The sequence below is a fragment of the Elephantulus edwardii genome, unplaced genomic scaffold, assembly GCF_000299155.1.
Source record: "Elephantulus edwardii isolate Elephantulus edwardi_28Jun2011 unplaced genomic scaffold, EleEdw1.0 scaffold00027, whole genome shotgun sequence".
Taxonomy (NCBI): domain Eukaryota; kingdom Metazoa; phylum Chordata; class Mammalia; order Macroscelidea; family Macroscelididae; genus Elephantulus; species Elephantulus edwardii.
In genome coordinates, this window is record NW_006399777.1 from 14,376,319 (window position 1) to 14,402,097 (window position 25,779).

The 25,779-nt window shown below is 44.3% G+C and overlaps 2 protein-coding genes across 3 annotated transcripts in view; one reads left to right on the forward strand and one right to left on the reverse strand.

Moving 5' to 3' along the window:
• STAG1 (stromal antigen 1) overlaps positions 1-15,820 on the forward strand; it is a 256,619-nt gene extending 240,799 nt beyond the window's left edge. Inside the window, exons 25-33 of one of the 2 annotated variants that reach the window (XM_006883361.1) lie at positions 1,307-1,408; positions 4,430-4,578; positions 5,072-5,200; positions 7,934-8,139; positions 9,056-9,230; positions 11,069-11,179; positions 11,623-11,737; positions 13,651-13,731; positions 13,819-15,820. In XM_006883361.1, the coding sequence (XP_006883423.1) occupies positions 1,307-1,408; positions 4,430-4,578; positions 5,072-5,200; positions 7,934-8,139; positions 9,056-9,230; positions 11,069-11,179; positions 11,623-11,737; positions 13,651-13,731; positions 13,819-13,842 (1,092 nt within the window). In that variant the 3' untranslated portion in view covers positions 13,843-15,820. The remainder of the gene's footprint in view (positions 1-1,306; positions 1,409-4,429; positions 4,579-5,071; positions 5,201-7,933; positions 8,140-9,055; positions 9,231-11,068; positions 11,180-11,622; positions 11,738-13,650; positions 13,732-13,818) is intronic. The other variant, XM_006883362.1, reaches the window with a different exon arrangement.
• A 4,899-nt stretch (positions 15,821-20,719) lies between these two features.
• The window catches only part of PCCB (propionyl CoA carboxylase, beta polypeptide), a 72,139-nt gene continuing 67,079 nt past the window's right edge, over positions 20,720-25,779 (reverse strand). Inside the window, exons 11-15 of the mRNA XM_006883417.1 lie at positions 24,018-24,125; positions 23,703-23,803; positions 23,080-23,178; positions 21,841-21,940; positions 20,720-20,937 (exon numbers count right to left, since the gene is read on the reverse strand). Of these exons, the coding sequence (XP_006883479.1) occupies positions 20,816-20,937; positions 21,841-21,940; positions 23,080-23,178; positions 23,703-23,803; positions 24,018-24,125 (530 nt within the window). The 3' untranslated portion in view covers positions 20,720-20,815. The remainder of the gene's footprint in view (positions 20,938-21,840; positions 21,941-23,079; positions 23,179-23,702; positions 23,804-24,017; positions 24,126-25,779) is intronic.

Here is a 25,779-nt window from a genome sequence, read left to right on the forward strand (position 1 = left end):
TTTCTAAGTATACTATCATGTCATCAGCATAGAGGGATAATTTTACCTCCTCGTTGCCTATTTGGATACCTTTTATTCCCTTCTCTTGTCTTATTGCTAAGCAATGTTAGGGTTTTGATAGGTATGTTTCCTTCCTCATTGGGCAGTTCTTAACTATACTGAGATGAGAGTCCTTTTAGCTGTTTCTCCTTTGACATCCCTTTATCATAGAAGTGCACCCGTCTTTCTTGAAGATTTTGAAAATCTACTCAGGTAGATTTCTCAGTTGACTGAGTGCCTCAGGCTTTTCCTTGTTCTCCCTCATGAATGCCAGACACACTCACGTCTCCATATAGATTTTGGAACTGAATGAGAAAGAACATCAGCACCTTGACTGCAGCAGTGAACTTGAGCATGCAGAGACGGTGAGGGTGGTGCCAGGGAGGACAGCATGTCAGTCAGGTCGTAGGGTCACGGAGTCACATCCCAACAGTATCTCACAGCATCATCATTCATACTTAACTGAAGCCTTTCCTAATTAATTTACTTACAGGGGAGGAAAATTTAAATTTGTTAAAAACTTGTGATCTAAAGAACTTAGCTACATAGAGTAATACACTAGAAGGGGTTGGACCCCAGCGAGTAGAGGTAATTTTCCATTTAATATTAAAAACAAATAACAACAAAACCAGAAATGTTGACCTTTTTTAAAAAATATACTTGTTTTGGTTTTTTCATATTTTTAACTATACATATTTGAGGGTTGTTTTTGTGGTGGTATGTGCTGTCGGGTCACTTACTGTAGGATGAGATAAAACACAGTCGTAGTAAATGAGGGAGCTCTGGTGGCCTAGTGGCAGGAAGCTGCACTGCAACGCCAAAGAGTCCAGTTTATCGATGTAATGTACCCCTTTTCCCTGTTCATTCCCACACATTCCCCAGAGGTAATCTATTCTGAGAGTCTTGATTTTAGTGTTTCAGGAAGTTTGACCACAGTTCTGTTTCCTGATATGTTTCCCTTAGATTCAGCAATCTGTATCATAAAGCATGGGAATTTCTGATTACTGCTTCTTGTGAAATCTCAGGGGGGGTATTATTTTTTTTTTTTAGGTTATTGTTGGGGTTGTTATTATATTTTTTTAATGTTTAATAACATTGAATATCCATTTTGGAGTCCTTTATCTTTAGACAGTCTCTTTCGTTCTCATTATATTCCAGATGAAAGAAGACATTAAACACTTTATTTTCTCTGTTTCCTCTCCTGACCCATTTTAATCTCATGAAATTTCAGTCATTTTAAAGCTATGCTTTCTTTCTTTTCTCACAGTATTACAATGACTATGGTGATATTATTAAGGAAACATTGAGTAAAACCAGGCAGATCGATAAAATTCAGTGTGCCAAGACCCTCATCCTCAGTTTACAGCAGGTAAGAGGAATTTGGAAGGCTGTAAAGTGGAAATAATGTTACTGAGCAAATCTGTGTTAATATTTTTTAAAGGCATCATGCCAAATTGTAGTTGAGCCCATTTGACTCACGACAACCTATGTGTGCAGCAGATTCAGGCTCTGTGGCTGGTTTTTGAGAACTCGAGACCAGGCTTTTCCTCCATTGTGCTTCTGGGTCAACTCAAGTTACCAGCCTTTCAGTCATAGGTGAAGCATTTAATCTTTCTTGCTTTACCAAGAGACGGATAACATCCAAATATTAAAGTGTTTAGCATTTACTCCATAGTAATCATAGTGAATCCATAGATCACTTCAGGCTGTCGGACCATCTTTAGATCTATGTGCATCTTAGAGTTTATGTATCTCTGGTTCATTTCTATGAATAGACTCATCTCAAATGAGTGGGAAAAAAGATTACACTTGTTTCATAAATGGTGAGGGAGTAATTGAACCAACTGTGCTTTGGAAAAATAGGTCTTTATAGCCCTAACAAATCTGTACCGAAATAACGACTCACCGGGCTATATACATGTTGTGGTGATGGTGGTGGTGGTGTATGTGTGTGTGTGTATACGCGCATTAAAAATTAAGAGTTTATTAATATTTTTATGTCTTAGAGCAGGGAACCTCACCCCAAGAAAGGAAACCAGAAAGCCAAAAAAGGTTTTTTTTGATGATAGATGTAAACTTAAAGATATCTGGACATCAGCCAGCACTTTGAAAATATTTAAAAGGAAATTGATATTAAATCATACATAGCAAATCCTACAAATCAGTAAGAAAGATAAATGAACTCCATAGGAAAGTGAGCAATGAATAGGAAAAAGGAAAATATTTTCTCAGGAGAAGAAGTACTAAAAAATAGTGTATTCATTGAAAAGAGGCATAACTTCATTAATAAAAGATAAAATGCAAATTAAAAGGTTTGTATCACTGCTGAATGCATTGGCATGTATTAAAATGGTTGATAATAAAAAAATGGTTGATAATAGCAATGATAATAAGAATATGGAAGGAAAGGGGGTTTGGAAGAAATTTTTCTTGCGCTTATAGAAGGATTATTTGGTATAGTATATTTTAACATTTAAGATATATATTATTTTTAGACCAATAATTTTACTAGTATATCCTTTTTGGATCCATGCAAGTGTGCACAGATATCTGTGCAAAAATGTTTTCGTTGCCACACTTTTTATGACAGCGTCAATAACCTTGCTCGCTATCACCAGAGGAATGGTTAGAGAAATTATAATTCCCCTGAAGTAGCGAAAAGATTTCCAAGTGAAAAAGAGCAAGTGTCTGGACAAAATATGTATTGTGCTATTATTTATGTAAAAATTAAAACTTTATATGTCTATCTAAATTGGTCTTGAAGATCTTTGGGAGAAGCAAAGAATTAATACCTTTGGCTGCAAATCAAAACTTGGGTGTTAAAACCCATCCAAAAACACCTGAAAAGAAAGGTCTAATGCTTCGCTTCCCAAATCTTAGGCACTGACAGTCCTGTGGAACAGTGCCTCTCTGTCGGGTTTCCCATATCAGCTCAACAGGAAGTGGTTTTTAAACCAGTCTAGAAACTTCAAACTTGAGATTTGTTACCTTTGGAGAAAAGAATGATACTCTGTGAGAGTTGAGAGCAATTTTATTTTTACATTCCTTGTGTTTTCTTACATTGAAAATGTATTCAGTTGTATTCATTTAAAAGGCAAACTTTTTTTTTTGTGCCTGTACCATCAAATCAGATCTGACTGGTACAGGAGGAGATTTTCTTACTTCTCCAGTGGAGTATCTGGTGGATTCAAACCACACACCTCTGGGATTACAGTGCAGCTTTTTGCCACTAGGCCACCAGAGCTTCCAAAAGGCAAACCTTATTAAAAAAATTAAAGTTTAAGGCTATTGTGTACATCTATGAACATATTTTAAAGTTTAAGAATATGGTAAACAATTACCTGTGGATAAGTTTGAAAATCCTTAAAAGAATAACAGCATCCAGTAAGGACACATTAAATGTTCAAGTCATTCCATTGCTGAAAAAACTAACTTTAAAAATGTAGACAAGGGAGCAAGGTTTAAGTGCTCAACAGCTACCTAAAAGTTGAGTGGTTCAAATTCAGTTACTCCAAGCAGGAAACTCCTGCTTATTTCGGGGTTCCTGCCAAGTAAACCAGAGAACGGAGCGGTTCCGCGCTGTCACATGAGGTCACCATGGTCAGAACCTGCTCAGTGGGACCCAGAAACAAGGTAGACAAGCACTCTTCAGTAGAATGATGAGCTTAGACTCAGCTGAGGGACAGGAAAGTGAGAAATGAGGAAAACACAGATAAGCAACGTGTCAGGACCCTTCCTATTAAGAAATGAAAAATGGTTTGAATCGCTGGTAGGCTCAAGAAGTTTGGGATATGTTCGAAAATCTAAAGATCCAGTAGAAAGGGGATTGTTTCCGACACAGTGTAGGTGAGAGGGAATGACATGCAGGACATGAGGGAGTCAGTGGCCTTAGATGGGAACCCAGACCATTGCTTACAGTTACAGGCGATTGCATCGTAACAGGAGGATGGGAGGGCAGATAGGTACAGGTGAGTTTCTAGATTTGGTGGTGGTGGTTTCTATGTTTAATACCCTGCAGGAGAGAAACGAGAACAAGGAGAGGGAACAAGGTGGATGTAATTAAGTGCAGGGAGAGAAACTCATGACACTGTGGGCCTTTATAGAATTACCGATTGATAAAGTTCCTTATAGTCAAATTATTCATTGCCACTGAGTCAGAGCTGGCCCTCCAGAGGGCTTTCAGAAGCTGTAAACCACACAGGGGAGATGGCCCATCTTTCTCCTTCTGAGATCTGCTGGATTTGAACCACCCACTTTTGGATTGGCAGCGCAGCCCTTACCCAGCCGGCCACCAGTGCTTTCTTAGCTGTAAAATGCCTCACCATTAATTTTTGTGTTTGTTTTCATTTGGGGTCTTCTTTTTTTTTTTTTATCTTTATTATTTTGCCAGTTGTTTAATGAACTTGTTCAAGAGCAAGGTCCAAACCTTGATAGGACATCTGCCCACGTCAGTGGCATTAAAGAACTGGCACGTCGATTTGCCCTTACGTTTGGACTGGACCAGATCAAGACACGAGAGGCAGTTGCCACGCTTCACAAGTGAGTGAGCTAAGCACTTGAACGTTTTTTTTTATCCTATAAAGTTGTATAGGAATTAAAGTTTAAGTATTCTTGGCTGGTTATCAGTTAGAAAATGTGGCTATAAAAAGTCTGTGTAATGTTGATGTGGACCATCTTCTAACTATGGAAACTGAGTAATAATTTAAGTCACTTGAGACCAGGGCCAGCTCGCAGAACCAAATTTTCTAAGTCTAATTCTCTTTCCTTTATGTGGCCCCTCAAAATTAGCATAAAAATTTAGCTTTGTTGTTTTGGTTTTATTTACTCTTTACAGTGTATAGTGTTCTGCCGTAAATAAGATTAATTCCTATACAGCTGTGTCTTTATGTTAATATCATTTTTCAATATTTATCCAATTTCACTGCCATTAGTGATGATTTCTCTGGCTTCCCATCTGCTTTTGTAATTCTAACACCCAAAAGAACTATAATGGCTTTCTGGAAAAATAAAATGATGTTTTCTTTCATTTCAGGGATGGCATAGAATTTGCCTTTAAATACCAAAATCAGAAAGGACAAGAATACCCACCTCCTAACCTGGCTTTCCTTGAAGTATTAAGTGAATTTTCTTCTAAACTTCTTCGACAGGACAAGAAGACTGTGTAAGTTGTACAGTGTAGGAGAATCCGTCCTTCTCATGACAGTGTTTATACATTTTACGTCTTCATTATTTGCAGAGTATTTTTGAATCATCTGGAAAACCTGGTAATTGTTGATAATTTACACTCCCTCTTGTTTGTTTTGAAAGACTCTTATTTCAGCTTTTTACATAGTTCTTATTTCAGTTCACCTTTTAGTATACAGGATGAAATTAACTATAGAGAAATTATTTCTTCTACTACAGTTCAAAGATGTCCAAACATTGGCTTAGCTCTTATATAATCTTTTCTTTCATAATCATTTTTTCATTTTTATTTTCTGTTTTGCTTTCCCTGTTTCACAAAGAAAATTAGTATCTTGTTCTTGTATCTTTTGTATCACTGATAATAATTTAAAGAAGTATGAGGGTATTTTAGAAATAATTAAAAAACTTTTTAAAAGAATAGTGAAAAAAAGGAATAATAATGTAATATATTCCAATTTTATAAATTCTATAGAAAGGAAAGTCATTTATAATAAGACTGAATCAAATCTGTTAACAGTTAAATTTACGTGACTGAGTTCTAAGGAAAGCTCTAAATTTCATGTTGATCAGAAAATATTTATCTAGACCCAAATGTGGTCATAGATTAATCTCTGGCCATTTTTGTAATGTGTCCAAGCAATGAATAATACAGAGTTCCTGCCTTCAGACAGTTCGTTACACATCTGAAAGTGTAAAACATGACAGTGATCATTTCAGACACCAGAGTTGCGTAATGGCGTGGAGTATTGGTAAAGATTAATCCATTTGAGTACTCTTAAAAGTTTCATTTTGATGTGGTTAGAGAACAGGCACTGTTCTGTCTCCCTCCTTTCACATCAGCTGAGGCTTGTTTTGCGACCTTGAAGATGTTCCCTTCACACTTGAGAAGAATGTCTGATTGTCTGCTTTCCTTTGTTGGAGTGTTCTTACGTCTTTTAGATAGTTTGATTTACAGTATTGTTTGTCTTTTAATATTCCGCTTTGTTCTATCCATTATTGAAAGTATTGAAGTCTCCAACTGTTACTACAGAATTATTTTCTTGAAACCTTTCCATTTTTATTTCGTGTGATTTTGGAGATCTTTGTTGAACATATGCGTGGTTTTTGTTTTGCCTTTTAATTTATCCTTTATCATTATAAAGTATACTTTTCAGTCTGTAACTCATTTCCATCTAATCAGAACCTACTCATAGTGGACCCCTGTTGGGTTTCTGAGGCTGGAGCCACTAGTGGATTTGAAGCAAACTGCCGGAGAGGCGTGGCCTTGGGTCAGCAGCGCAGCGCCTTAAGGACGAGGCTATCTGGACTCCCTTCAGCTCTAACTCTTAGAAGTCCATTTTGCTTGATATTTGTGTAGCCGCTATAGCTCATTTGGTTACTGATTGCACAGTAACCCTTTTCCATTTTACTTTTGTATCTTTGAACCAGAAGTAGGTCTCTTAAAGACTGCATATAGTTGGGTCCTCTTAAATGCAGCCTGCTTCTAGTGAACCTTCAGCTTTCCCACTCACTGTCACCAGGAGCACCTTGAGCTACTCTCATCCTCCTCCTCCTCCTCCTCCTAATTCCTTCCCCCCAGATCTTCATTGCTGTTTTCATTCCCTTAGGCAAGGGATTTTCCATGCACTCCTCCAGATACTCAGGGCAGTGATCAGAAGGGGCCTAATCCCTGGATAAGGACATCATACCTGGAAAGATACAGGGTCTGCAGAGAAAGCAAGCCCTTCAGGAGGTGTGGGCTTAAGCATAGAGACTGGGAGGCTCGGGCATGAGTCAGAGCTGCCTCCACAGCCCCTGACAGTAATTCTAGGTAAAGCCACTTCCCTCAGGCAGGGCAGTGGAGAGCCTGAGCTTTATAGCCTGTGTCAAGCCTCTGTCACTGTCTGGGCTGGGAGAGCAACCAGAGTAACACCCCTCAGTCTCCCACAGACGCTGGAAGCCGGTAGCCCTTGGCTCTGTACTGGCCACTGTGGTTGTAGCACTTCACTCCTGTGATGAGGTTTCGGTGGGGCAGTGAGAGCCTCCAGTGCCAGGAGTCGTTGCACAGCAGAAGTGGTGAAAAGAGGAGGAGCCCATTAAATGATTGCAGGAACTCTGGTGGCCTGGCCCACAGTGAGGGTACTGCTAACCCACAAGCCGTCATCTCGGGCAGTTTGAATCCACCACCAGCCCCCAGGGACTAAGAGGGGCAGTGTCCCCCGAACCCACATACAGCTGGGAAACTAGTGCACAGCCACTGAGACAGTACAGAGTCACTGAGCTGCGTATTGAAGGGAGCATGTTTTATTTTAGCCCCAGCAATTGCCTTTTCTCATTTTCACCCAGAAAGGACCTTGTTTTGCTGGGGAAACTATAACACCAGGTTTTCACTCCACCATGTCAGAAGTCTCATCGAGTTTAAATGTTTTGGAAGGAAATCCAGTCACCTTTTAGGGCACAATTCCTGACTTTTTTATATTTGTCTTTAAATGAAAAGGAAGAAACACCCTTTAGAATTAGTTAGATCTTGTTTTAAAATAATTCCGGGAATATATGAGGCAAAATCTTAAATTCTGTGTTCTTCATCCAGAAGTAACCACGGTTATCAGATGTTAAAGTGTGTTCTTAGAGATTTTTCAGCACTTCCAGAGATAAACTCAGGTTAGGGGAACACGATACATGAGCTGCCTGAGCTGCGTCCCTGACAGTCCCATGCTTCTGCTGGCCCTAGACACTCCTACCTGGAGAAGTTCCTCACCGAGCAGATGATGGAGCGGAGGGAGGACGTGTGGCTCCCACTCATCTCCTACCGAAACTCCCTGGTCACTGGCGGGGAGGACGACCGGATGTCTGTCAACAGTGGGAGCAGCAGCAGCAAAACGTCGTCAGTGAGGAACAAGAAAGGACGACCTCCGCTTCACAAAAAGCGAGTGGAAGGTAAGTCTGCTTTTCTGCGCAGAGACCAGGCTTCCTGCAGAGAACATGCATACAGCCTGGTGCAGGACGTTCAGAGGGACAGGAACTGGAGTCAGACTGAGGGTGCAGACCAAAAGGTTCAATGTAGAGCCAGGAAGGATTGAGGAGGAAGGAGTTGAAAGGACGTGGTACCTTAAAACAGCAGTAATGGCCTAATTGGGGAGGGGGGGCAGTGGAGCCTTGGCGTCCAGGGGTGCTCTGGTCATAGCCCATAGGGCATGATGCTGCGAGCCTGAAGGTGTTGAGAGGTCAGTAGAGGCTCCAGGGGTAAAAGTCAGGCGATCTCTCATGCAGTTTACTGCCTCTGCACAGCACAGCGTCAGCTATGAGTCATTTCCACCTCAGCCGCAGTGAGAGTGTTGGAGGATGGGAAATAGGGGTTGGAAATGCCAGGGAAGTCTGATCAATAGGAAGTATTCATACTGAAAACAAGTAAATAGATCAGAAATTCCTTTTTCTTCAGCTAAGATGAAGGCACTTGGGTTGACAGTGTGGTAACCAGCACGTGGGTGGTTACATTACCTCAGTCAATACTGATCACTCTCGTCAGTGCGCAAGCCTGCTAACCAGAGTATTAACCCGCCTGCCAGTCTCCCTGTGAACACTGTCCCTCAGAAACCCCGTGGAGGTCGCTGTGAGGCAGCCCAGAGGCAGCAGGGTGCAGGGGAGACGCTCTCTGTAGAGTCAGGTGCCATAGTACCATTTCATAGAGCAAACAACAAACTTAGAGGGTGTCAGAAATCAGCTCTTCCAATGAGTGATTTGAGAAATAGGATTCAGACGAGGCAGTCCAAGTCCAGATTCAAGTCTGAGCTGTAGCAGCCACCAGAGGTGACATGATCCTATGACCTTTGTGATTCTAACTGGAACGTTACAGATGAGAGCATGGACAACACATGGCTAAACAGGACGGACACCACCATTCAGACCCCAGGCCCCCTGCCGGCGCCACAGCTCACGTCCACGGTGCTGCGGGAGAACAGCCGGCCCATGGGCGAGCAGATGCCGGAGCCGGAGTCCGAGCACGGCTCAGAGCCAGACTTCCTACACAAGTAAGGCGGAAGGCTTGGTTCCTTCACTGTCACTTGTATTTAAGTTTTGGTTTGTTTTATTTTTTACTAAGCTTTATTTGGATCCTATTTTCTTTAACCTCTAAATTGTGGAGTTGGTGGGGTTTTGTTTGTTTTTTTTAAAATCTACATTTGTTAATTTTCTCACCCTGGCTGGTTATGTTAGGCTGTGAGTTTTGTGGCGAGCTAAAGGAAAAGCAGTGCATATGGACAGGGCACATGCTGTTGTTGATGTTGTTGTAGTCAGGTGCCATCGAGTCAGCTTGTAACTCACCCCACGGACAACGGGCAGAACCTTGACGCCATCCTCATCATCTCTGTCACGTTCAGGTCACTATCCGTCCAGCTCCCCAAGGGTTGTCCTTTCCCAGAATGATGTCTTTTTACAAGGAAGAGCCCTCCTGACACATCTTGCGTTTAGGACACTCTAGTTTCACATCCTTCAAGTCAGAATCGATTGTTCTTTGGCCGTTTCTGGAATATTCCATATTCTTCTCCAGCTCCACAGTGTAAAGGCATCACTTCTTCTTTGGCCTTCCGTATCAGATACATCTGTTTAAAAGCTTATACTTTTCCCAGAGGAATCACAGACTTTTAAGCGCTACTTGTCATTTCATCAGACGGGTAGATTTGATTCTCATTTGGGATTTGCAGATAGGTGAGGTTACTCCCAACCAAGGGCCTCAGTGCAGCTGTGTGAGGCTGTCAGTCATCTAGACATCAAAAATATCTTGCTTCTGATTTAAATTTAAGTATCTTCTAATTTAAAGAACTGTTTCTCAAAGTGTTACCCTAGCCCCCAGACTAGCAATTAAAATATTTTCTGATACACAGTTCTCATATGACTCTGTAAACTGTGGACAGTACAGGGTGATAGCATGAATTTTTGTTACAGAATCGGAACAAAAATTTTGTTTTGTTATTTTCTATCAACTTTTGACATTACCTTAGCTCTTCACTTTGATAGCTGAGAGCATTCTCACTTAAACAGAATGTTCTTATTAGGTTTAAATGGAAAGAGGCAATGTTAAATAGTATTTACATTCTGCATTTAATCAGACATCTTTGCTTTAAAAGATCATTACTTCAGCCCTTGGGCAGTCTTCTGTGTCGAGTCCTGAAAGGTGGCTTGCACCATAGAAAAGGGCCTCACTGCTTCCACATCCCCAGAGCAGCCTGCCTTGTCTCGCATCTCCCACCCCAGTTCCTCCTGGTTGTGGTGTCTCTGCTTTCCTCAGCTGTATGTTTGATCAAGATGGAGGCCCCACTTGATATACTGGATCCAGTGATCATTCCTGGTTGGCAGGGAAAGACAGCTGTTGAGAGAGGGCCTCTCCAGATTTTATCTCCTAAAATCACGAAACTTTACATCCCAGGAGGCATGTTTCTGGAAGTGCTCATGTGCCAGCAAGCGTAGAGTTCATCAGTGGCCCGAGAGACCAAGCGAGGAGAGATGGGTTGTTGTCATCCCTTCCTTGTTCTGAGCCTCCAGGCTGGCATCCCTTTCTTCTTTAGGAGGCTCGCTATCCAGCTCAAAACATCTGAGTGGGCAGCAGCCCGTAATAGTGTAACACAGCAGCCAGGTACCATGCAGATGGGGGTCTCTCCAGGCAGCTTGCTTCCCTTGTATCCAGAGGCAGGTAAAGGTGGCTAGAAGGTGGGGAAAAGCAGAAACCCACTTTAAGGGGCTGGAGTGCAAATAGCCTCTATGTCAGAAGGAGCATACCAGAGCCCTCCTTCTGCCTGCAGTGTCCCCTCCACAGGGGCTGGTGAGCGACAGCCATCGTGTGCCTCCCCTAAATAACAGCATCCCCTCTCAGTCCTCAGATGCAGATCTCTTGGTTAGGCCAGCCGAAGTTAGAAGACTTAAATCGGAAGGACAGAACAGGAATGAACTACATGAAAGTGAGAACTGGAGTGAGGCATGCCGTGTGAGTATCACATTGTTCCAACACCCGAACATGATGTAGGTCGTTTTCTAGATTGGCCGGGGTCTCTGCTGTTAGATCTCAGAGCTCCAGATGTCCTGTGTCACACAGGGTGGGAGGGGAGGGCATCAGCTCTTGGTTTTCACCATTTCCATCCACTTTGGTCCACCTGTGGCCTTGAGCGCCCCAGGTCCCTCACTGGAGATGCAGAACAGCAGTGCCACTCGTTCAGAGTCTTGTAAGACTGACATCCAGCAAAAGAAATGCTGTCAATATTACGTTTCGTTTTACCTCCTTCCAGCTAGGTAATATTTGAATTAAGAAATCATCCTTAATTATCTTAGAGTTCTGTCATAGTTTGTATTTAGATATTCTTACGGTATGAGGAAAGAGTCAGGTCTCTAAACTGGATGACTCTGAAACGGTTTCTGTGACTTTTCTTCCAGGCGGGGTCTGATGGAGGATGATGCGGAACCCATCTTTGAAGATGTGATGATGTCATCCCGGAGCCAGTTAGAAGATATGAATGAAGAATTTGAAGACACCATGGTTATTGATCTGGTAAAGAACTTTCTTTTTCCTCTGTTAACATATGGATGAGTTTCTGTCAAATCTCCTACTTTGTTATCTAGTGCTTGGGGTCTTGAAAGCTGGCATGTGGCCATGCAGGGAAATGACAGCTTATCTCTATTTGCCTGGAGCATCAAACGAAGAGGCAAAAGATTAACTGCCTTCATGAGTAACTGCCTCCTTTCCAGGAGACCAGAATTGGATGGTGCCTGACTTCCTTTACTGACCATTTTCATCAAAGTTTCTACAGAAGAATCCTGATTCAAAGAGGGACTCAGATGCTTGTAGACTCCAACCTTTCTGGGACCAGACTGTTGCCCTGAGAGAGCCTTTAATTCTTAAACCACACGTCTCCCCCTTGAGGTCTTCCCCAAACCAAGTAGACATTTATAGCTTAACTAGTAGGAAAAAGGTATGCCTTGAGCATTATCTTAAGAACTACTTTTTTAGGATTAAAGTGACACCGGCAAGACAAACAATAGAAATGGAACCCTGGTGGTCTGCGAGTCTTCACTACAGAAGAACAAGACGTCAGACCACGAAAGTGAGAATGGAGCCTGTGCGTCTCAGGAAAGAACGGGCATTGTTGACCGCCCGTGGGCAAGGTGGATCTTGAACGCATCTAGATAAGTGATTAAAAGCAGGTGATGGAAACCGTTCCTTTTCCCTTCTCAGGAAGGACCACCCAGATCTGTCAGCACATGCCCCAGCACTTGAATTTCTGGTTTGTCTGAGTGTAGGGCGCTGTGCTCCAGCATAACCACCCCATACAGTATATAAAACTTACTTGCCAGTGTGAGAAACCATCTTTGAGATGAACTGTGTGAGTATGAACTGGATAATAATAGATGAGATTCTCCATGGAAGCAGCAGTCGGATCAAACAGCTAAAATATTATATTGGGCCAATCTACAAAAACCCTCTAATAGTTTTAAAAAGCAAAGATGTCTTCTTTGATGCCTAAAGCCTGTGTGACCCAAGCCATGGCTTTTTCAGTTGCCTCATATGCTTGCGAAAAATGAGCAGAGACAACGAAAAATGATTGATGGGTTTGAATTCGAATGAACACATCAGTCGTAGAAGAAAGAAAATGGGCTGTTTGTCAGCCCTGATGGTTGGATGACTCCTCACTTCGGACACATCATCAGTAACACCAGTTACCAGAAAAGAACATGAAGGCTGCAGAAGCAAGTCTCAGTGAGATGACCTGGCACAGGGTGGGCACGGATGTGAGGCCAGCCACAGGCAGCAGCAGAGGACCACGTCCCCTTCCGTTCTTATCCACACATGTCGAGAGTCAGAGCCAGCCAGGGGCAGCAATACATACTAAAAGTGGAATTTTGTCAGGAAGAGTAATGGCGTGGTGGTTAAGTTTGTAAAGTTGTTTTGGTTTTTTGTTTTGTTTTTTTTTTAGTTAAAATACAGGTAAAATGACACAGAGAACATGGACCAATAAGGAGCTCAATGAAGCAAGAATAACTCATTGCTTGACAATAAGCTGGATTCTGTGATCCCCATTTGATACATTTCCAATTTCCCACAATGAGTGCCTGTCCAGTCACTTCAGCCCACACGGTGCCTTCTTCCCCTTGGCCGGCAGCTTTTCATCTGTCTTCTCTTTGGGACATTCACTTGAGTTTTGAATCTGACCAGTTTTAAAACTGTTCCATGACTTAAAATGGAAAGTGTGTTTGTGAGCCCAAAACTATTTATATGGATTTTCATATTCAATTTATTCCTTGTTATTTTCAGTGTTTATCCAAAATCTTGGTAAATGTGTTCCACAGAAGTTAATTCTTTCCCCTCTCCTTTCAAAATGGAGTGGGAACAGTTCTGCGTATTTAGAACACTGTCACTGTTGTCTGCCACTAGCTCAGGAAATGACTCCCTGCCTCTCTTCTCAGCCCCCTTCGAGAAATCGGCGAGAGCGAGCTGAGCTGAGGCCGGACTTCTTTGACTCTGCAGCTATCATAGAAGATGATTCAGTAAGTGTTAAGCTCAGTTTTTTAATCGGTGCCTCTGAGTCCTCTTTATGCATGACACTAAGACATTGTTTCCAATTCTTTCCGCAGGGATTTGGAATGCCGATGTTCTGAAGTCTGAAGACATTTTACAAATCTGGAACTCTATTATTTAGAGCTAGAGGCCTATATACTGTGATAGCTTGTATGGGGGAAAAAAACACTTTTGATGTGGTTGTATTTGTTTTTTAATCGAATGATTGCGGTCAGCCCCTTTTTGCAGTGACAGAGAAGAGGAGCATGTACATTACCCAAGGGAACGCTGGCGATGATGTCACCTCAGAAAGACTGGCCCGAAAATCATTTGTGTCCTCACATTGGACTCACCCCAAATACAGATGAGTGTGTTTTTCTGGAGGGAGGAAAAAAATTTTAAATTTTTAAAAACAGCCGTCAAGATAAACACTGTTATACACCTGTTTTATGAAAACTCGGCACTGAGTGAAAAAAAAAAATATTTTTAACTTTATTTTCCTGTTGTACAATTTAAAAACCGTTTTAACATTTTGCCTTTTTATGTTTTAAGAGCTAACCATTTTTATTAAATTTCCGAGTAAGCGGCTCTTCCTAAGGCTGAGGCGTGTCCCGGCCGGAGCGCACTGGATTCGGCCGGCCTCGTGGAGCACAGAATGGGGAGCAGAAGGTTGGAAAAGCAGGAGGCTCTCCTGACACAGTGTATCTATCTGCCAAACCCGCAAACCCTCTGTGGATACGGATAGACTTCCCAGATTTTATATACTCTTTAATAAAAAGGTTTATTTTTATTTATAAAGGGCACAGAGTAAGACATGCCCTTGCAGCCATTTTCCAGCAGATGCTGTGCACCATTCATTTTCTAGAGAACAGGGAGTGTCAAATACAGTACATTTTCTATTGGTATTTGTTCTGTGCATTTTTAGCAACTTCTACCAGCAAATAAAGTATTCTCAGTAAAACAAATGGTTCTCAAGTTATCGGTTTGCTGTTTCTACCACTCTCATGCCCCGCCAAATTCCTATTACAAAGACTTCCATTTTCTTAAGAGAATCATGAAGAAATTCTAATCACTTCGCCATTTAAAAATACTTTTAAGTGTAACATAAATGTGTCTACTTCCCATGCACTTAATACCCTTATGCGCTAATTTTGTGAATTAATTTTACCAATTAATAGAAGTCTGTGCTGCATAGAAGTCTGTGCTTAGAGGGTGAAGTTTTCAAGCTTACCTTGAAATACAGCTACATCTCAGTGTTAAATGTGCATATTAAGAATAATTCTTTTGGAGAAAGAAATTATGAATCTTCAGGACAGTCTTTGATGGTTTAGAGTTACAATCTCTTTGGACTTTCATGACCTGCTGCTATTGTTGTTTAAAAAGCCCCAGTCAGCCCCTTCCTTTAACATTTTTAAAGCAAGCCTCCGTTTCTAAACCGATCCATCCACAGCTGTTCTGGGCTGGTTTTTAATGTAGCTGCCACAGAATCATGAGGCTTTCTCTTTACCAAAAAATGAAAAGCGTTTTTAAAAAATTCTGTATGATTATCTTTTGTGAGGTAAATCAGAATTAATTTTATTCATTCTTTAGTAAACAGACAAAATTTTTCTCAACATTTGTACAGTTCAGAAAAAACTTGGGTCACCAAAAAACCCACAAAACCCCCCATTAATCTGCTAAATCAGCAGTTCCTGGGCTCCTACTGGGAGCCAGGGTGTCAAATAACAGGCTTCACTGGAAGAGAAGGGTCAGGAGTGATCAGACTGCCCCCACGCCAGCCCTGTCTATGGCTCTGGCCAGGGACCTGGCACATCCACAGACTAGTCTTGGGTGACAGTCTTGTGTGGAAAAGAAATGCTCATTTAGGATTGCAGACACCATACAACCAAGGAAGGCTTAATATCTACTCCAATGAGTTTCCAGTTCAGTTTGAGTCAAACCAATTTTTGTATTTTCAGTGTCTCCTTGATTGGTTTTGCTAGTAATTCTGTAAATTGTACATTTGCAATATGAAGTTTTTTTTCCTTTTGTACAATTTGAAACTGATGCTTCACCTTTCCTTTAATAAACTGTTCAAAACGAGGTGTGTGCTGGTCAGCCTGTTGTTTTCCTAGGGACAGCTTTAGGGGCTCTTTCCTGTCCTGCCCTTGGAGTTTGCTGCTTCGGATAGTTTCTTACGTGCTGGCAAGGTTACTAGGCACAATGAGGATTTTCTTTAAGAAAGCAGGACATTGGTGAGCTCTGGTGGCCTCGTGGCAAGAAGCTGCGCTGCAGTCCCAGAGGTGCGCAGTTCAAATCCACCAGATGCTCTGCTGGAGAAGGAGGGACAATCTCCTGTACCAGTCAAATCCGATTTGACGGTACACGCACACACAAAATAATAAAACTTTTTAAAATGGAAAAAAGCAGGACATCGAGAACGAGCACACTCGCAAATGAGAGCCTCTCCAGGAGAGAGGGAACCTGCAGACTCAACCCAAAGTCAGCACCTGGCCTGAAGAAATGGTGTATTTGATTCTGATGGTACGGACAGGGCAGGGTTCAGGTCAGCTGCTGACAGGTTGCAAGGAGTTCTACCCCACTCTCAGGTGGATTCAAGTCCGTGTTTGGTGAGGACGGCGCAGAACTGGGAACTGTGGTCTGTTATTTACAGGGTTGTATGAGTCAATGCAAACCGGACAGCCACCATCTAAGGGCAGTGCATCCTGTGGGCCTGGCAGTGTCCTTTGTCCAAAGCCCAGTGGTCCAGAGCGTGCCTGGGACAGAAGAGACACAGAAGTGTAGGGCACACACCGCCACAAGAGTTTACAGCTCAGGATGGAAATGTCAGCTCTGCCCACTCATCCTGAAAGTCATTAACGTGGGAGACCTTGACCCTGGTGTGACCCAACTCCCTCTTCACAGATAACAAGCAGACTCTTCTGAGAGAAGATACTCAAGCCAAACCTCAGGTTTCCGGCTCGCCCACTTGAGGGCCTTCCTGTGCGGATGGTAATGGAGGTTTCTGCATCCTTCCAGGGCACGTTTCTCCACATCTTCAGCCAGTGTGTGGTGGAAGCTACCAAAGCTGCATCATTGTGCCAGCTGAACTCTGCCCGGGCTCCAGACTGAGGCCTTCCACCCAGATGACCCTGCTTGGAAGAGTAGGAATCCCGTGCTGGCATCAGGGGCGACAAACATAAAGACCAATGGTTAGAAAGCATTAAGGCCCCAGGAGAACATGATGCATCTACTGAAGCGGCAAGAGTCTAAACTGGGTCAATAACTACTCTGTCAACAATACTGTCACCTCAGTGGAGACTGCAGAAAGGAGGGTTGTCTCCTGGAGTAGCTCAGCCATGACTGGCTTCCCTGGGCCGTGCTGTGTATGGGATTCTGAGCATGAGAGGAAAGCTGAGCTCTGAGGGTTTACAAGACAACACTGCAGGTGACACTTCCTCCCAACCTTGGGCGTCACCCCACTGCCTCATGAGTTGAGTGCTCAGATCCTGGACTGGAGAGCATGGACGAGGGGCAAGCACACCTGCCTGGGTTTACCAGCTTCACTGCTCAGTGACTTTAGCCCGAGACCCAACCCCAGGAGAACGTCAACGCTCTCTGCTTCCACCCTCTCTCATGTTACCTGCTCACAGTTTTGCCAGCAAACCCAAGTCATCCCTGGTGGTAAAATTCAGCATTTCCCTTTCTTCTCTAAATTGAAAGCACCATTTGTGAAAGGTGTCCCTGCACAGCCGTTGAGGTGCTTACTGCCGCGTTTGCAAAGTGTTATCCATAGAGGTTGATCACTTGACAAAACATCCCAGGAGTTTACAGCTTATTTTCTTGGCCATTTGGGCTTCTGGATGGGACTGTCTCCATCTTTGCTTCGAGGCTTCCCAGGAGCCCTTGAACCAGGTACTTTCCAGGCTGGGTTTCACTGTCCTCTGACAGCCATCCCAGACACACGTCCTTCTTGCATGCACATTGAGCAACCTCATGGACCACTTCTTCAGCCTCTGGCTCCAAAAACCAAAGCCATGTGTCTACATTGTTTCTGTGGACAAAGCACAGTCATCCCCAAAACTGGGCCCCAGTCCCTGTTGGCTGCCCCGACAGTGGTGAAGAGCTGACCACCAGCAGCCTGGCCAACCTGCACAAGTCAGACCTAGGTCTGAAAGGCTGAGGAGCGCATCACCCTTGCCCAGGTCCCAGTGACCAGCAGTCTCTGATGGTTCTGGAGTCCAAAAGGACCTCTGGTCAAACAGGATCCCTATCTCAGGAGCTCAACATCTAGTTGGGAAGACAAGGAAAATGGATCCGAAGTGAGAGAAAATTAAGATGCCTGTTAGAACAATCCATTTGATTAAGGAGCTCAGATCAAGAAGTTAGGACTCTCTTAATGAACAGATGGCCATTAAAAAAAAAAGTGCTTCAATGGAAGGTAAATGTTGACTCAAAACACCAGGCAAACAAGGACTGACCAGTACCTCTCCCTGGAGCTGTGGGCCTCTGAGGAGGGTGCTCTCCATTGGAAGCACGAGAGAAGGGACATGCTGGAGTGAGTTAGCCTGTTAGCTGCAGAACAGGCACCAGTGGGGAGACCTGAAGAAATGTCCAGTGTCCAGCCAGAATGGGGAGTGAAAGAACATTCCTGAGTGCCAGGAGAGACCACCACAAAATAAAAAAGAAATAAGAGTGGGAGCTTGGGGCCCTGGAATGTGGGGACTACCAGTGGAAAGCAAACACCAGTCACTTAGTTGTGAAGGTCAACTTGACCTTCCTTGGAAGCAAGGAAGCAGTGGTGGGTCCCATGGCTCTTACCGTAGAGGAAAGCACACCCCGAGGGGATCCCCTGGAACAGAACAGCGTGGATCTGTGTCAAGATCAAACCTCCAACCAGGACATAATTTTACATAATTGGTTAAGTCAACAAAGTCGGGAAAAACCTACAACAGAAACCACCACTTAGTAATTCAAATAACCTTGTTTAAAGGGCCCACAAAAAAAAAAAGTCTTTAGAGCTTTCTTGAGAGTGGTACGGTTGTAGCACTGAGGAAGTCTGCCTTTATTGTAGCACTGAGCAAATGAATCCAACATAGTGAGGATAATGAGAGCCAAGTAGGAAGGAAAGATAGAAATGTGGACTGCAAAGAACTTCAGTTAGACTGGAATTAAAACTGTAATATAAATTAAGGCCTGAAAATACACACACACACACATATCCAGGTAACAATGTGAACATCTAGTGGGCTCCTTGGAGAAATGGCTGATTACAGGGCAGGACAAGAATAACAGAAGGTAAAGCTTTGTGTCTGAAAATAAGTTGGTGCTCAAATCACTGAAAACTGAAGCTCCTACAGGTCACCTTGAAGCTTTTCCAACAGATGAGGAAACTACAAGTATCAACCTAAACAGCAGAGTCCTAAAACGAACCAAGTGAAGGCATGTGAATGAATTAAAATAGAATCCATTCATCCAAACTGATAAAATCAGGAAGAAAGGGCAACAGTGAATGAATGGAAACCCTAAGTCTGTAAACTTTCATTAAAATTAATTTTTTAAAATATGTAAAATTTTTAAAAATCAGGAAGAAAAAAGGTTTTCCTTACACATAGCATTCCAACTAATAAATGTTGGGAACTAAGCCTGATACAATAGGGTTATTTCTAACAAGGTTAAGACCTCAGCATACAGTCACCAAAGCAAGAATAATCAGTGGACCCTCCAGTGATTGCACTACATTCTCTGAGCTGCTGTTGAAGACACTAGGCTGAGGACAACACCCCACTGTTATCCAGTCACAGAGACTGGACATGCGATTGGAAGTTAAGCTCCAAAGAGCTTCCTTGGGTCTAACTTTACAGTTCGTCCTGAGGCCTTTCCGCCACAGCTGCACTGGGTGGGTTAGGAGCACCAACCTTCTGACTGGCCAACCATTGTGCAAACCTACTGAAAGATCTTGTCTGCTATTCATCAATTCTTGGCCACAACTAAAAAAGGTAAGAACCAGAATCCAAACCAGTTGCTATAGCTGATTTGGAGTCATGACAATGCCATCTGTCCCAGCAAAGAACAGTATTCCAGCCTCTCCAGGGCCGCTGGGCAGCTGGCCAGGGTAGTCGTCAAAGCATTTCAGCATGGATTTGAACCGTAGTGTTCAATGAATAAATGCAGAGAAAACAAAAACTCAGCATGCTTTAATCAACAATAAATGAGGCACAAATCGGCAAAGGCGACCAAAATCATTCCATTTATGATACCTTTCTGATCATCTGATACCCATCAGTACAGTTAAGATAGTAACACTTCACAATTCTTGGGAGAAATTAAGGAGCAAAACGTATTATCCTCATTTTAAGAAAGACAAATGAGACCAAAGGAACTCTTGAGGAGTAATAGTGTCACTTTGAGGACTAAGGTGTGTCTGATTTAGGCCATAGTCTTTCTGATGACTTACTATGCATCTGAAAGCTGGACAGTGAAGAAAGATGACAAGAATTGACACCTCTGAGCTGTGGTGGTGGAGAGGAGCACTGAACATCCCATGGACAGCCAAGAGAACAAAAATAGGACTTGGAGAGGGTGCAGCCGCAGTGCTCTTTGGAGACAAGAATGAAGAGGCTTTGCCTCACATACTTTGGCATGTTGCTAGGAGGGCCTGTTCCTTAGAAAAGGACATGATGCTGAGATGGGTGAAGGATTGGCACAGGAGAGAAAGACCCTCAACCAGGTGGACTGACATGGTGACGACTATAATGGGCTCTTGTCGGGAACAGGGTTGCTATGAATCTTACTCGACGGCACATAACAACAATAATAGAGGGGGATAAAAACCCACCAAAACCCCCAGCTCTTCATGGGATGAGGAAGATACTGCACAAACATGTGAGTGTCAGCTCTGAGTAATAAGGCCGTGTACTGCTCTAATTTTTCGTATTTATGCCATTAAAAAAATTGAAAATATCAATTACATTAAGAGCTTTAGAATTTAATAACTGATACTGAGATTCTCTGGTGCATGATTTCAAAATGCAAGGAAGGGGCAAGAATGGCCAGGCAGTAGTTTAGTTCTTTGGTTCATTTCCTCTGATTTGTTTATAGAGGAATATTTGCATGTTTCCTCCAAGGACGCTGCACCTTCTTGCTGGCCAAGATGTCCAGGTCGGAGCAGATCCGGGCCCGGGTGAAGGCAGGCTGGATGATATCATCAACAAACCCTGGCAAAGCACGGAAAGTCAGTCAGTCTTGTGCATCCGGGGTAATACCCTGCCAAGTCCTCAGACTGAGGTACCGGCCCTAAGCTGACAATGTGACAGGGCTGAAAGGGGTAGTAGCAGTCCTGTGAGCTCCGACCCTGCTTCCCAAGGAGAAATTCCTATTCTTCTGGCAGATCCCTTCCTTCTGGTCTAGATCACTTACCAAAAAAAGGGGGGAATGAGAACCCCACCCTTGCCCTGCTTGCTTCAATGCATCCGCCCTACCAAGAAGAATTCAACAGAAACCTCTCGCCAAGAGAAGCCTCTTTGTCCTACTGTGCGCTACACTTTTGGTCAAGAGAATATAACAAAAGCTGCTACTGGAGGAAACTTCCCAGCTTCGGCCTCAAGAAGCCTTGCTGCTTTCCCTCCACTCAAGAATCCTTCAGGGAGTCCTGGGTTAACCTCCATAAGTATCATGCAGAGAGTCAAGTTCAACTGACAACCAGCACCAACCGAGTTCATGAGCCATCCTGGGCCACCTGACCCCAGCCAGACTACCAGACGGCTGCAGGACCGAGGCCAGCAGAAAACCAGCCAGCTGAGCCCACACCAAACTGCTGATCCCCAGAACCATCGGCAGTTACCAAAAAAGGCGTCATTTGAAGCCACCAAGCTTGGTGTGATGTGGGCACAACACTGGATAAATCAAACACTTAGAAATGGTGTCATTTAAGCAATGTTTTAATCCTGCTTGTCCTGATACCCCTTGTCCGTAAGGACGATTTTCTAGGGACAGCCCCAGTACTCTTCAGTCTGACTCCAAGAGCGAAAAAGAAATTCTGTGAAGTTTTTTAGGGGTAAAAGGAGGAGTGAAGCCCAAGCAAACGAACAAAGCTGCCCTCCCTACCACAGCCCGCCTACCTCTGACCGCAGCAGGAAAAGGGTTGGCAAACTTCTCAATATACTCGGCCTGTGCAGCTTCCACGTTCTCGTGACCTTTGAAGATGATCTCCACGGCACCCTGTCACAAGAGCAATCGTCAGGTCCCACCCTGGGCAGGCCTCCAGGCAGCACCTCTGGGGAAGGACTGCACACTTCCAGGTCCGGCAGTGGTGAACTCGGCCAAAGAGCTGAGGGGAAGTGCCAGCTCCAGGGGACAGAATCTACAGAGGCGCCTGGAGCCAACCGTCGTGACCTCAGAGTGACGTGACGGCGTCAGCAGCATCCATTGCTGGCTTGTCTGCCAGGATCCCTTCTGATTCCTACTCATCACCATTCTCTGAGGCCAGGAGTATTAACAGGCTCATGGCAACCCTGTCCCGGAAAGCCCAAGTGCTCTTTTCCTTTTTATCGTCTGTGCTGTGGTCTGTACGGTGCTGGGGTGTTGGTTCACAGTCTGTGTCCCTCTGTTGGATCCACCATGGAAGAGAGATGGGCAGTCCCCTCCCGCTCAATTTACACCATTGAAAACCCACTGGAGAGTCAAGTTTCCACTTTACCACGACAAGTAAAGAGTGAAGCTTTCATGACAAATCTCAGTAGTGCCAGGAGAGATGAACTCTCTTATGAAGGGTGAGGGGGCTAGAATGGGCCTTCAAGTTAGAATCCTTGAAAATTCATCCAGGCTGGGAGTTCGAGCTCAGCACCTCCAACAGCCATTTCAGAGAACGGAAGGACTGAAGCGAACAGGGCCGGCAGCAGGAAGCAGCGTTCCCTGGGTCCCCGGGCTCAGGGCTAGAGGTTAGCTTCTCAGGAGCTGAAAGGGGCTTGTCTGAGCCCCTACCCCACCCTCCGGAAGCTGAAGTGGAGCTGCTGGGGGAGAGAGTCAAACTTTGCAATGGCTAATTCAACTGATTTCCATCTTCTACCCTTGACCGACAGTCTGAAAACCTAAGCAAAGTTTGGGACCTTCCTACCCACAGCCCTCACCCCCTTTTCATTCCTTTCACCTGTTGGCCAACTCTTAGCACGAAGTGAGAGTCCAGTCAAAGAGGGGGGGGGGGGGGGGGTTCTTGTTAAGGCCCACGTCCCAGCTTCCTTGGCTCTTGAACCTGACGTGGAGCTCTGGTCTCACTCCAAAACTTCCCGGCTGTATTTTAAGCTCCTGCCAGGAGAGTAGAGTCCCGGGACCCCAGGACAGGGAAAGCAGAGGGTCATTACCTTGGCGCCCATGACAGCAATTTCTGCTGTGGGCCAGGCGTAGTTGGTGTCCCCACAAAGGTGTTTGGAACTCATGACATCATAAGCACCTCCATAGGCCTGGAAGAGAACCAGATTCCAAACGTTAGGTGCTGAGGTGACAGGTTCACGTCCCTGACAGTCCCAAAGTAGCCAAATACGATTCTCCTGAGATTCAGAAGCTCCAGCATCTTCAAGGCCTGGGGGACAGAGCCAAGAACATGGGAACACAGTCCTGAGGCCTTCCGGTAAGTGAGGCCACACGAGCCATGTTCCCACTACCACCTTCTGTGGCCTTATGTCAAATGGCCTAGTGGCAAGAAGCTGTGCTACAATCCCAAAGGCACGTGGTTCAAGGCTACCGCGGAAGAAGGATAGGCAATCTCCTGTATGATTAACTGCCTCTGAAAACCTGCTGGAGGGTCAGCTATGGGTCGGTTCCAACTCTACACAACAACAATAACAACTGGGAATGCTCCCTCAGGAGGTCTTTTCAGGCATGAACACGTGGTGCGCACCTCTGGTGAAAATCTTGGCCAGACATCAAACCATGGAAGCTACAGCAAGACAGAGTGGGATTACTGCTTCACCACTGGGTCCCTTACCTTCCTGGTGATGACTGTGACCTTGGGGACAGTGGCCTCTGCAAACGCATAGAGGAGCTTGGCGCCATGCCGGATGATGCCCCCGTACTCCTGTGCCGTGCCTGGGACGTGAGCAAGAGTTACTACCTACACACGAATGTCCTCACCGTGGGCTCTTCCCGTTTCCCTAAAGGGCCAAGGGAGCGTCAGCCCTTCACCCCGCCTCCCTCTGGGAAACCCAGAATCTGAAGAAGCCCCGAATCCCTGAGGAATGGTGCAGTCTGATCCCCACACAGAGGGGGTGCTTTCCTGGCCCCACCTCCATCAATGACTTACCAGGCAGAAATCCAGGGACGTCAACGAATGTGATGAGTGGGATGTTGAACGCATCACAGAAGCGGACAAAGCGAGCCCCTTTCACAGAAGAATTAATATCCAAGCATCCTAGAAATAAAGAGACCATCCATGCCAAACATCTGGTAAATTCCCAGTTCAGCTCATAATGAGAGTGGGCTCCCCCACCACTCAGAGATGGTTTCTGTGAAGAAATCCGCGTTTGCTAGTCTCTCAACAATGAGGAACCCTCCAAGGCCACGAATGGTGTCCTCCCTGCATGTTACCTTCCTGGAAGCATCCAGCCTCTACACACAGACTGAAGGCCTGCTGTCGGCTTCCTGCCAGCCTGGCTCCACATTGGAACCACCAACAGAGAGGGTCGCCCAGGAGTGGGTCTCAGAGCATGGACTCAGAGTCTGGCTTGACCCGCTACCATCATAAATTTTGGGGGAAATGACTTCCTGAACCTGAGGTTTCCTACCTGCAAACGGGGATGCTACTTTCTAGCAGCAGGATGATGAGTTTTCTTTTTCGTACCCCCGACTTGGAACCAGCCCACAGCTGGCCCTCCAGCGAGTTTTCAGAGACAGCAAATCATACGGGTGTAGATTACCCATCTTTTCACGCGTTGCACTTGGTGGATTCGAACTGTGTACCTTTGTATTGGCAGCCTAATTCCCTATCACTAAGCCACCTGAGATCCCTATCTTCTAATAGAATTTTTTGAAATCACTCATGTAGACACAAAACTCCATTTAGAAAAATGTATGTCTGTTTACATGGATATAAATACAGACATATATCTCAAATCCAGCAACATAAATAAATAGTAGTGCTTTATGACCAAGTGATTCATTTCTACGTAGAACTTACTGACATTTTGAATGAGATAATTCTTCACTATTGGTGACTGTCCTGTACAATTTTTTATGGTTAGACGCATACCTCGCTTCTTTTCACTCATTTACTTTAATGCCAGGAGTACCCCCAAATCTGTGACACCCAGAAATCAATCTCTCTCTCAAGCTGCTGTGGGCCACTGCGCCAGAACCGACTCATAGCTGACACGCCAGCAGGTTTTCTGAGTTAGCACATCGCACGAGAGGAGAATGCCCATCTTTCTCTGCAGAACGGCTAGCAGGTTCGAGCCACATGCCTTCAAGCTGACAGCACCATTCCTCACCACTAGGCCAACAAGCTGCCTGGCCATTGCCAAGGTCTCCAAAAGGTCAAAGGACCCCCACACTGAAAACCAAGGCTATAAAAGTAACAAAAGCAAGACTGCACAGCAGACCGGAAAGACAGGAAAAGAGAAAGACTGAGACATATGCCCACATGACTGCTTGTTTACAAAGGTGGGAAAACAACCAATGTAGACAGGTAGGGTTGGGTTTGGCTTTAAAACAACACAACAACAACAAAACAAATAGTCCTGGAACAACTAAATACGTGCATAGAAAAAAGCTAAAGTCAACACCTATCTAACTTTATCCACAAAAAGTTCATTCTAAATGGATGGTGGAACAGAAACCATATTCCTAGGAAATAAGATGATCCTCACAAGCTTAAATAGGCAAAGAGTTCTTAGGGGGGAAAAAAGCATCAATGATATATGAAAATATTGGTTAAACAATTTTTTTTTTACCGGCGCTGGCTGAAAATAACCTGTGACTTCATCCATAGCCGCTGGTGAGAGTCAGTGCCCAGAGCCATCAGGGGCTTTAAACTCGTTGCCCACTGCTGTGGTGTAGACAGCTGAAAC